This window comes from Danio aesculapii, chromosome 10 (assembly GCF_903798145.1).
Source record: "Danio aesculapii chromosome 10, fDanAes4.1, whole genome shotgun sequence".
Taxonomy (NCBI): domain Eukaryota; kingdom Metazoa; phylum Chordata; class Actinopteri; order Cypriniformes; family Danionidae; genus Danio; species Danio aesculapii.
In genome coordinates, this window is record NC_079444.1 from 10,552,373 (window position 1) to 10,565,029 (window position 12,657).

General features: G+C 35.9%; 1 protein-coding gene across 3 annotated transcripts in view; it reads left to right on the top strand.

Annotated features, from left to right (window-relative positions):
- Positions 1-12,657, top strand: part of rc3h2 (ring finger and CCCH-type domains 2) — a 52,939-nt gene that overhangs the window by 20,671 nt on the left and 19,611 nt on the right. For all 3 annotated transcript variants that reach the window (XM_056467629.1, XM_056467631.1, XM_056467630.1), the window contains exons 7-12: positions 754-886; positions 1,025-1,143; positions 4,823-4,935; positions 5,822-6,064; positions 9,900-10,045; positions 11,797-12,158. In XM_056467629.1, coding sequence (XP_056323604.1) covers positions 754-886; positions 1,025-1,143; positions 4,823-4,935; positions 5,822-6,064; positions 9,900-10,045; positions 11,797-12,158 — 1,116 coding nt within the window. The remainder of the gene's footprint in view (positions 1-753; positions 887-1,024; positions 1,144-4,822; positions 4,936-5,821; positions 6,065-9,899; positions 10,046-11,796; positions 12,159-12,657) is intronic.

Sequence of the window (12,657 nt, forward strand, 5' to 3'; positions counted from 1 at the left end):
GGCATCATGAAAGGAAAAAACATTCAAAAAGCAACTCATATAAACACCTTAATCATATTATTGTCTTATGCAGATAAAGGCAAATAATTTGATTACTGATGTGCTTGTAAAAGTAGTCATTGTAAATATAAACTACAAGTAAAATATACTTAAAAAAAGTTAAACGTGTGTACAATTAACTTTTTAACTTGGATTCTTGCTTGTACTACACTTAAAAATCACTTTTGCTGCTTGTTTAAACTACTTATTTAAAGTGAGTTGAAACAACCCAATCCTTGAAGGTTTTTTGGGGAGAACGTAACTGTTTTATGTTCAATCCACTTAAATTTGTAAAAACGATTAAGTTAACTTAATCGATTTGTGTTGGGACAACATGATGTAACTGTGTGGAACCCAGCATCTTTTAATGTGTAAATTATTTAGGCCCAATCCCAATTATACCCCTTAGCCCTTTCCCTTCCCCTTGACATATGATGACATTTGCAGGTGTTGTAGTGCTGTCCCATTTCTTAGGGGTAGATTTTGAAGCCCTTCCCCTTCACACTCTGTTTCAAGGGCCAAGGGGAAGGGGTAGAGGTACAAAAATAGAATTGGGATTGGGTCTTAACGTAGAAATCACTTTATTTGTAGTATTTACTTAATCGCATAATACATTTTATTAGTGTGCAAGAAAGCAAATAGTTCTAGACTTTTTTTAAACATGTTTTTGCTCTTGTCTTTAAATCTGACTGCTTTTGTCCGTTTCCACCCCAGCTTCAGTCCCCAGAATCCTTTGCGAAGAGCGTGCAGGAGCTCACCATAATCCTGCAGAGAACAGGAGACCCAGCCAACCTGAACAGCCTCAGAGCTCCTCTTGAGCTGCTGGCCAGCATCGACCACAACCCTGGTGAGCCCTTACACCTCCACAAACACCATAAAATAATATCATTGGAAATAACCGGTATTTGTGTGTGTCTGTGTGTGTGTTTGTGTGTGTGTGTGTGTGTGTATGTGTGTGTGTGTGTGTGTGTGTGTGTGTGTGTAGATGCAGCTGCTCCATCTTGGCCCGACCTGGAAAGTGTGTTACTAGCCGTGAAGGTTGTTGTCCATGGGCTGGTGGAGTTCATCCAAACTTTCAGCAAAAAGAGCACTGAAAGCCCTCAGGTATTGCCTCAGGATCTGCTGAAGACATTCACTCCATATTACTTTAATTATAGATGTCAGAAATGCAAAATGTTTTAGCGGTTTTTATCAGGGGTTTTTAACAATGAAGGTTGTTTTGACATTGTTTAATGTGGTTTGTGACAGATCTAGCGGTTTATCATATCGTGGCATTTCAAGATTATTTATAGTTGATTTTGCATTATTGAAAATTGGATGGTTTGTTTAAACATTTTTGAATTTGAAAAACTTTTCATCTGATGTAACAAAAGTTATTCAGAGGTCATCAACATTAGACCTAAAACGTATAAAGTACAGTTGAAGTCAGCATTATTAGCCCCCTGAATTATTAGCCCCCCTGATTATTTTTTCCGCAATTTCTGTTTAACGGAGAGAAGATTTTTTCAACACATTTCTAAACATAATAGTTTTAATAACTCATTTCTAATAACTGATTTATTTTATCTTTGCCATGATGACAGTAAATAATATTTGACTAGATATTTTTCAAGACACTTCTATACAGCTTAAAGTGACATTTAAAGGCTTAACTAGATTAACTAGGCAGGTTAGGGTAATTAGGCAAGTTATTGTATATCGATGGTTTGTTCCATATATAGCTCCAAAAATATATAGCTTAAAGGGGCTAATAATATTGACCTTAAAATGGCTTTTAAAAAATTAAAAACTACTTTTATTCTATCCAAAATAAACCAAATAAGACTTTAACTGTATATAGTTAACTTAAATATATATATATATATATATATATATATATATATATATATATATATATATATATATATATATATATATATATATATATATATATATATATATATATATATATATATATATATAAGTTAACTATATACAGTTAAAGTCTTATTTGTTGTATTTTATTATATAAATAGCATGTCGGCGCAATAGCCTAGTGGTAAGCGCGCTAACGTATGGTGCAGTTGCACTTCAGGGCATCCCGAGTTCGAATCCCAGCTCGAGGACATTTCCCGCACATACCCCCTCTCTCTCTCTCCCACTTCGCTCCCTGTCTCATTACTGTCATATCCACTTAATAAAAAGGCCAAAAATAAATACAAATAGCTTAATATTTATTGTAGAATTCTTTTATAAATATGTTTTAGAAACATTTGTAATATATCTACTTATATGTTTTGTTTTGTTTTTTAAAATATTAACATATATATTTTAAAAATATGCAATATACAGATTGAGGGCAAAAATAGTTAATTATTAAATTATTATTGAAATATTTTTTCGTTTTAAAAATATTTCTCAAGGGATTTTTAATGGAGCAGGGACACTTTCAAAGTATTTCCAATATTTATTTATTTTTTCTGGAGCAAGACTTATTTGTGTATTTCTTTTCTGGAAAAAATCTAAATTAATTACAATTTAACAAGAGGGCTGTTTAAATGTTGAAATTAACTTTTACTACATACTGTACAACTATGTACAATTATTGTTTATTATTAGTTCATGTGAGTAATTACATGAACTAATAGAATACTCTCAGTTTGTATCAATGCCAAAAATGATCACAACCATGCTATTCACATTCATTTAATAGCTCTACACTCATTCTGTACATCATCTGTTAACTTGTTTGTATCAATCTGGATGATAAAAATTGATAGTTAAACTATTAGTTCATCCAAAAATGAAAAATATATAATTAATTGCTCACCCTCATGCCATTCCAAACCCCTGAGACCTTTACCTGAGATCTGAGAGCTCTCTCAAAGTTCAGAAATGGAGCCAAAACATTGCCAATTATTCCATGTGACTGCAGTGCTTCAATTGTTGTCATATGAAGCTCCATGAACAATTTTTATGCCAAACAACTGCAAAAAATGACTTTGTTTGGCTTTGTTTCCCCGTGCAGGATGAGGATGTGTGTTTACTACACACAATATGATGCTTGCATGTTGCACTACTCAGTCTAATGGCAATGCATTGTACTGCCCGTAGTAAACGGTAACCCTGATGACCTGACAAAGAAGAGAAGACAAAGGTGTATCATATTTACAGTTGTCATATTTACAAAAGTGTTCTTGGAGTTTCAGATTACTCTTGGTAGTTCTCAGATGGTTCTCAGGGGATTGGAACGACATGAGTAATGTAAAACTTTATTAACATTAATACTTTAAATAAATCCTATACATTAAGTTTTCCGAGCTATGCAAGAACATCCTATAAGCAGTTTATTTACCCACATGGAAAGAATCTATATGAGGATGCATGCGCATATATGAAACCTATATGCAGTATATATGCACATATATGATAACATATATGCTGTATATATGTACAGTATGCCACATATAGGCATAATTGAGGTGCATATATGTGCATATACAGGCCAAATAGGTCTCCTGTATTGCTTCTTCATATCCACATATAAGCCCTTTATGTTCACACATGTTATGTGTCCTTTATAGCTCATATCTCACTTTGGCAACTGTCATGCATGATGCCTTGCCTATAGGTCATATTTTCTATTATCAAGGCAGCAACTACCCAGATAGCAGAGTGGCATTAATTCACTGTTGAAATTCTATCAGAATCATTATTTTGGTTGAGGTTTAATATTCAGCATTGAATTAAATTATGAATCAACGTTAATAGTTCAATTACTTCCCATTGTTGTAAATACTTACATCGAACCAATGTTGATAATTTAAACATTTCTTAGCACTGAAAATACTTACATTGAATTCACGTTGATATTTTGGTCATTTACTATTGTTTAAAATACTGACATTGAATCAACATTGATAATTAAATCATTTTGCCATTCTTGAAAATACTGATATTGGATACATTTTGATAATTAACCCATTTCCCAACATTGAAAATACAGTGGATCAGTGCTGATAATTCAATAATTTGCCTTTGTTGAACTTAGCTTCATTAAATAACTGTTGATAATTTACCCATTTCCCAACATTGAAAAATACTTACATTGAATCAAGAATGATAATTAAACAATTTAATGAGTTTTAACGTTGTTTCAATGATAGTTTGATTGATGTTTTAACATTTATTTAATGTTAATTTAACTTAGGTCTGCTATCTGGGTAAGAACTAACTTAAAAAAATGCAAAAAAACGTATGTATGTGTCACTTAAATTTGGGATCGCTTGTAATTGGCATGTTATGGATTTTTACTTTGGCAAATAAGTGAGAGGAGATGGTGCTCTGATGCTATGATGTCTACATGTTTTCCTGAAACATTTACAAGCTATATTCTTTCTTGTATAAAGATAGTGGAAAAGAAAGAAATGTATAACAAAATGGTATGTCTTTTTTTTTTATTGTTGTTTTTTGCCCTATTTTTGTTCTTGTACTATATATATTTCTTGTATTATTTGATTAAGTAAATAAAACAAAAAATTTATTTTAAATAATGTTGTCTAGCAGCTGCATTTTAATAATTTTACTAACACATAGGCGAACATATATGTACCCATATATGTGCATATATGTACATATAATATAGGAAAACAGCCAATTTTATATATGTCACATATGTCAAAGACCTATATCAAAACCTATATTAAAACATATATGTTTATATCGGTTCTTTCCGTGTGGGTATTCATGGTCCAGATCATGAAGCCGTTGTCTGAAATGTGCAGTTTTCTGCTTTCTTGTTCAGGCTCAACCCAACAGCAAGTACAAGACGAGTATGTGCAGGGACTTACGGCAGCAAGGCGGCTGCCCGAGAGGAGCCAGCTGTACATTTGCCCACACACAAGAGGAGTTGGAGAAGTGAGAACACACACACATAAGTACACACACACACTAGGGCTGCGGAATGTATCATTTCAGCATCAGCACATCTGCAGTAGTCACATTGGATGTGCAATGTTGAGCTGGATTAAAAGTTGACCAGGCACCACAGTACAAAACACATGTGGTTTGTGGAGACGCTGAAAAGTTTAACCATAAAATAGTGAAAGTTTATCATTGACTATGTTTCCATCCACCTATTTTTATGCGCATTTTGGATATGCGCTTAAAAAAACGCATGGAAATGCCAAGATGCGCATAAATTTTGAAGTGCCCTTCCTTTTGCCTGTGATTTCAGGCATTTGTCGGCGATTTCACAAAACCTATAGTATTGGCGAGTCAAAATCAGGGCTAAAAATCATGCATTCTGAACTGGCATTACTGTACATATGATTAGTCCGTTTCTAGACCTGAATACTTTTTGACTCCCCAGAAAACCTTAAATAAGTGTTTTCTGCATTTGTATCTTTGCTCTATTAATTTATGCTAATTTATTATATATTATGCAGATGCACTCACCTACAGAATCATTACTACGAATCTAAAATGATGAATTATTTCCAAACAGAGCTATACAAGTCATCTGATAAAATGTTATATTATTTATGTACAGTTTTGCAGACAAAATAAATATTGCTATGTCAGTTTTTTCCAAAATTGTGCAGCCCCAGTCTCATGCTGCGCAAAAAAACACTGGCACACATGAACCTGCTCTCTTTCCCACGTCTCCCGTTCCTAATTCTTATTCAAGCTCACCCACACAATCCTACAGTACCAACACAACAGAAATCTGGCATGAGTGTGTCTGGATCTCCCTCCCGTCACCCCGTTTCCTCTCTCACGTTCATCTTTCTGTCTCTTTCAGGCACAGAATGAGGAATAGGAAAGCCAGCGGGGCGGTGAGGCCGTTTCTGTCAGTTCCAACAGCGATGGCCAAATCTTGCACCAAGGCAGGGTCAGAGGTAGGCACCGGAGGGATGAAGAACCATGAGAAAGATGCCTCTGAGGATGTGTCTCCTACTCAGCTCATCCCTAGAGGAGGAGACCAACAAGAGGACAAAATGCTGCACAGTGCTGCTAACGGATTGCATGTGACCAGCCTAGAACAGTAAGTGCGCTTACTAGTGGAGTTTACTGAAGATTCTCCTATTCATAGATTGGAACAAATTCTGAAATGTAAAAATGTTGGGTCACACTTTATTTTGATGATCCATTTGTTAGACTGTTAGGTTGGAGTTAGGGTTGGGGTTAGGGTTAGTGTAAGTTGACGTGTTCTTGCAAAGTTTCTTATAGTCAGTTAATGTCTGTTGAAGGAGCAGTATCAGCAGATATTAAGCAGACAGTATACTAATACTCAAATGGACCATCAAAATAAAGTGTTACCAAATGTTGTGCTTAAATTATGCAGTGCTTGTGCTACAGGATTGGGTGATACTTCAAATCCTGAGGATTTCTAAGAGGCGTTTTTTTACGCTTTTTCAATGGGGTTGAACTTAGATTACTGTTTTAATTACAAGACAAGTCACTGATGTGAGTCGCATGTAGAGCTGTGCGATTAGTCAAAATCCAATTGTAATCGCAATTTGAAATGTTGTGATTAGTTAATCGCAGGAGGCTGCAATATAAACTATATATGTATATATGTAACCAAGATTAATGAATAACATCTGAGGTGAAGTGCTTCAATACCAGTCCGCTATGTGATAATTAGTTATAAACTAATTTCGAGAGGATCACTTGCTTATGATTGCTAGCGGCTGGATCCGCATTATCCAATTCTCAATGCACCAATCAAACGACTCCTAAGCTACTACAAATACCCTGGGTTACGTACCACCGATATCTTCGTTTTCAAGAATCCCCCCATCCACCCGTACTCCTCCTTCTTCCTAGTTGCGTGACACGGTAGCCCAGTGCTTAGCACTGTTGCCTCACAGCAAGAATGTCTCTGGTTCTAGGCTTTACCAAACCAGCAGACATTTCTTTGCGGAGTTTGCATTTTCTCCCCGTGCTCACGTGGGTTTCCCCCGGGTTCCCTGGTTTCCTCCCACCGTCCAAAAAACATGCAACATAAGTTAATTGACTAATCCAAACCTGCACTATAGACATGCTCCTAGTAAATGGTTATCTCTCAAGAGCAATCACTGGCCGTTCATTGGTTATTACAGCGGGGGAGTTCTCGAGATCTACCTGAGCTCAAACTACCTGAGCTCAAACTCCTCTCTGAGCTTATGAGCTCAGGGCTCTCTCCCGGGACAGCATGCCAAACAAGCTTATAATTAATCATCAGCTAAGTGTGAATTCTTGAAGCTTCAGAAAATCAAACATGCAAGACTTTCTGCAATGGCGTCGTAAGGCATCGCAGACATGGTATTGGTTGTCGTGAATTATGCCACATTACACGAGAAGTAATTATTGAATCTTGCCACGATGTCCATTTGTCGTTTATGACTCCCAATGACACCCTACGTCAAGGAAATCGTGCCGAAATCGTGTGATCTGACTGGGGCTTTATAACTAGACAATTGCGTGAGCACTTTCCCTCTGCCCAATCAGAACTACACAACTGAACTACACCCACAATAAAAAAAAAGAAAACAAACAGGAAATCGCTGACAAGATTATGGGATTATGGCGTCTGCTGCTTCAGAAGCATTAATATACGAATTATTATCAAAGAAAAGTCATTTTAAGGAGCTGTCGCAGAATTGTTGCCACAGCTTACGCCTGTTTCACACAGCAAGCGAAAGCAGTGCGTGAGCAGTGCGTGAGCAGAGTGTGTGCAGCACGTATGGAGTGCAGAAGCTCTTCGGCAGCTGCTGCAGAGATCAGTCTATCTCTGTTTATTCTATCTAGTTACATATCTCTCTATATATACAAATACACTTTTAAAAAAAACTTTTTTTACTCGTGGCAACCTCCTTCTATGCTGTTTCTTTAACCTGCAAGTCTTTATTTTACAAATGATATAGATCATACAGTACTGTATGCTTCTCAAGCTCTATGAGGAGCGTCATTCATGTCTGGTGCACTCAGAAGACAATCGCCTGTGATATCATGTCATTTGGTTTTTATTGTCAGGTTGTTGTAGGCCTAGTTATAATAATATTTATACAATATAGTTATAATGATATTTATACATGATCAAACTAGTGTTACTTTCCTCGCCTCAGTAATGTCCAGCGGCAGAGTATCAGCTCGTGCAAAGGATGAGACTGACAAAAGTAATCAATGCGTGCCCTTCTTTTACTTATTTTCATGTTGTCAAGTTCACAGTGCAAACAGCTCCCGGGTGGAATAACTTGAGTGAACATAAAACAAAACTGAATGAAGCTGTCTTCCTCTGCTTCAGCTGCACAGCACACAGCGAGCTCACATCATCCAGCATGCGTGTCGAACTACACTACCCACAATACACTCCGCTATGGACTACAACACTAGTGTGCAACTTAAACAAAACAGATACTAAAATTGTTTTACATTTGGTTTTGTAGTTTGGGCCTAAATAAATGTTTGTTGCAGGTTTTAATCGTTTAAGTTCATTTGATTGACTATATATAAATCAGTGGATATTATTACCGCATTTATTGGGTAAAATTGGGTGAAACAGGCTTTAGAGATTATTGAGCTGAAGCTTCAACTAAATTAAAATCAGCTTGAAGCTTGAATTAAATCGTAAATCAAATCGTAATATCTGTCAAAAAAATCGAAATTAGATATTTTCCCCAAATCGCACAGCCCTAGTCATATAGATTATTTTTTTTACATCTGTTGTCAATGACAGAGTATTAATTCTACCTGCCAAAAGTTTTATAATTGTTTTTTGAAAAATGCCAACAATATTTTCAAAGTTTTAAAACATGCTAAAACATCTTAGCAATGTGATAAAACAGGCTAGCTATCCTAGCACAGACCAACAATGAAGCAATACTCTAGTAGCCACCTTAAACACCTTAGCACACAACTAACAATGAACATAACAAATAGAAATAGAAACAAATAGAAAGTTTTCTTGACTTTTGGATGTAGATAACATTAAAGCTTAATAGAATTATCCAACAACCACAAATAAACATATGTGTCTAGTCAGTGACAATAAGTGAAGTTAATTATAAACTAATATCGAAAGGAGAATGTGCTTATGATTGATCACGGCTGGTCCTGCATTAGCTATCGCATGATTCATCAGATGATTCCTAACTCACTATAAGTAACCAGAGTTTCTTACTTCAGTTATCTTCGCCTTAAAGAATCCCCCTTCCACCCCTACTCCACCTTTCCCTTTATAGGGCGGCACAGTGGCTCAGAGGTTAGCACTGTTGCCTTACAGCAAGAACATCACTGGTTCAAATCCTTAACAGGCCAGTTATCGTTTCTGAGTTTACATGTTCTCCCTGTGCTTGCGTGGGTTTCCCTCGGGTTCTCCGGTTTCCTCCCACAGTCTAAAAGCATGCGTCATAAGTGAATTGATCAATCTAAATTAGCACTATAGTCGAGCTCTTAACCAGCAGTATATCTCTACATAACAATTTATAATCTATCTATTATAATCAGCTCTAAATAAATGGGGAGTTCTTGAGACCTACCTGAGCTAAAACTCCCCTCTTGCCCTGGAAACGGAAGGGAGCCCCCGGCTCGAGGATCTTTTGATGCCAAAGCATGCCAAAATCGCTCTATAATCAATCATCAGCTAATTGTGAAGTCTTGAAATGGCTTTTTAAAATTAACACGTCAAATTAAGCCCATAATAAAATGAAATCATCAAAACAATTTGGGGAAAAAATGATCATGCATGGGCAGACTGTAAAACATAAAATCTATATAGCCTATTAATAAATAACTATTTATAAACATGTGCATTATAATTAAAAATAAACTGATACAAATCATTTGACATTTAAGGACAGGATTTGATGAACATTAACAGAATTCTTTTTTTTCAGGAATCTTGTCAGTCACAGCCAGTCCCCTTCGATATCTTCAGTGATGTCTACAGACAGACACGGGCCTGTCCACATGAGGCCTCACCCTGAGTACTGCTCTCAGGACCAGAGACCATATGAGCTGACACCCTACCCTCAGTCCACCAGTATGTCACAAACCTCTCTCAGAGGGGTGATTACTCCTCTAGGCTAATGATCTACTACTCAAGCTTCTAATTTTTCTTTCTCAGTGTCTTACAACACTACATTTCTAAAAGCATCTACATAGCCAATCCTAGCAACTAAAACATTAAATCTAGCATTATGTTAGACAAGGTAGCAACATGCAAGCTATCAAAGTAATAAAGCCTATTAAAAACTTATAGCAACAGTTAAAAGTATTAAAAATGTTAGTGCTATGTGCCATGATAAAACATCCTGGAAAGAATGCTAGCAACATGCTAATTTATACTAGCAACATGGTAGCCAAGTGTTAACAACTTGCTAATGTTACTTTGCTAATAACTTTGCTAATGCTGGAAGCATGCTAATTTATGTTAACTAGATGTTAAAAACATGCAAGTAACATTGAATTTATGTTAACTCTGTTACATGCTAATTCATATTTTGTATTAATTGTGCAAAAACAGGGTAGCAACAAGTTAGCAGCAAAGCTAGCAGAGTGCAACAATGTGCAAACAGCATATGAAACATGTGAAACATGTGAGCATATGATGAAAATGTAAAAGCCCTGTTAATTCATTAAAGCAAAATTCTATTGTTGTGATGTTTTAATAAATGCTGAAAGCATTTGAAAGCAACGTTTAGATGCTTAACACATGTTAGCATGTTAAAATTAAGCTAGCAACTTTTATTATTTGTAGTGGTGTTAAAACATGCTGTCAATATGCTAAAACTTTCTTTTGTTTCCTTGTTTCTTTTTTTCTTTCATTGTTTTCTTTCTTTCTTTTCTTTCTTTTTACTTTGTTTGTTTTGGTCTTTCGTTTCTTTCTTTCTTTCTTTCTTTCTTTCTTTCTTTTTTTCTATCTTCTTTCTTTTCTCTTTCTTTTTCTTTGTTTCGTTCTTTTGTTTGTTTCGTTCTTTCTTTGGTTTGTTTGGTTCTTTCTTTCATTGTTTATTTTCTTTCTTTCTTTCTTTCTTTCTTTTTTTCTTTCTTTCTTTCTTTCTTTCTTTCATTTGTTTCATTCTTTCTTTGGTTTGTTTGTCTGTTTGTTTTTTTCTTAGTTTTTTTCTTCTCTTCTTTCTTTTCTTTTCTTTCTTTTTTCTTTCTTCTTTTTTGTTTCGCTCTTTCCTTTGTTTCGTTCTTTCTTTGGTTTGTTTGTTTATTTATTTATTTATTTATTCTTTTTTCTTTGTTTGTTTGTTTAATTCTTTCATTTGTTTTGTTCTTTCTTTGGTTTGTTTGTTTGTTTGTTTTCTTTCTTTCATTTCTTTTTTCTTTCTTTTTCTTTGTTTCGTTCTTTTGTTTGTTTGGTTCCGTTTTGGTTTGTTTGGTTCTTTCTTTCTTTCATTGTTTCTTTTCTTTCTTTTTTCATTCTTTCGTTTGTTTCTTACTTTTTTGGTTTGTTTGTTTCTTTTTTGTTTGTTTCTTTCTTTTTTCGTTGTTTCTGTCTTTGTTTGTTTCGTTCTTTATTTGGTTTCTTTTTTTTCTTTCTTTCTTTCTTTCTTTCTTTCTTTCTTTCTTTCTTTCTTTCTTTCTTTCTTTCTTTCTTTCTTTCTTTCTTTCTTTCTTTCTTTCTTTCTTTCTTTCTTTCTTTCTTTCTTTCTTTCTTTCTTTCTTTCCTTTTCAGCCTAAGTTTAAACTTACAGCCTAGATATTACAGTCTCAACAAACATTACCATCTAGTGCACTTTGACTGGTCAAACTCAATTCCCTTCTTCTTTTTCCCCCCCACAGTTCCTCCTAAGTCATGCAGTCCTCGCTTCCACCGTTCCAGCAATGTGCCCGAGTCTATGTTACCCCCTTCAGTGGGCCCTCTGTATCCCGATCAGCACCCCTCTGTTCCAGCTCTAGACAGACTAGGCCCCAGTCATTTTGGGCCGCCCTCTACCTACTCCTCTCATGGCATGTACACCCCCGTTTACGACAGCCGGCGTGTGTGGAGGCCACCGCTGTATCCCAGGGATGGAGGAAGGAGTAACTCTCTCCCTCTAGAGGTTTTTCAATCCACTGTTTATCAGCCGCCGCTCCGGGAGCGGTACAACTCTCTGGACAGTCCGTACTGCAGCACGGCGGAGCAGAGAGCTGCAATGCAGAGGGCAGGTTTATCTTATTCATGTGTATTGAATGTTGATCACTATTTTTTCTTTAAAATGTCAAATAGGAATGTAATCATTTAAAGAGCCCCTATTTTGCATTATAAAAGGTCACATTTTGGTTTTGAGGGTCTCCAACAACAGGCTGATATGTATGCAAGGTCATAAAACACTTTCATTGTCTTATAATATGCATTTATTTTTACCGAATTATCCCAGCGACTCCCATATGATTCGTTCAGCGATTCATTTGTTTCCAAACCCCTCCCTAAGCTAATCTGCGCTGATTGGTCCGATGACCCAGTCTGTTGTGATTGGTCGACTGCGTTCAGTGCGAGACAGAGAGAATCGACCACCACAGTTGTGAAGTAGCACACAGAGTATGTGAGAGCCCAATGCAGGAATGCAATAAAGCAATGCAGTTAAACACCAGCATATTACTCCACTCTTAATGCTAACCCCAAGTAATAACAACGACACACATTCAGTATTAATCCACTAG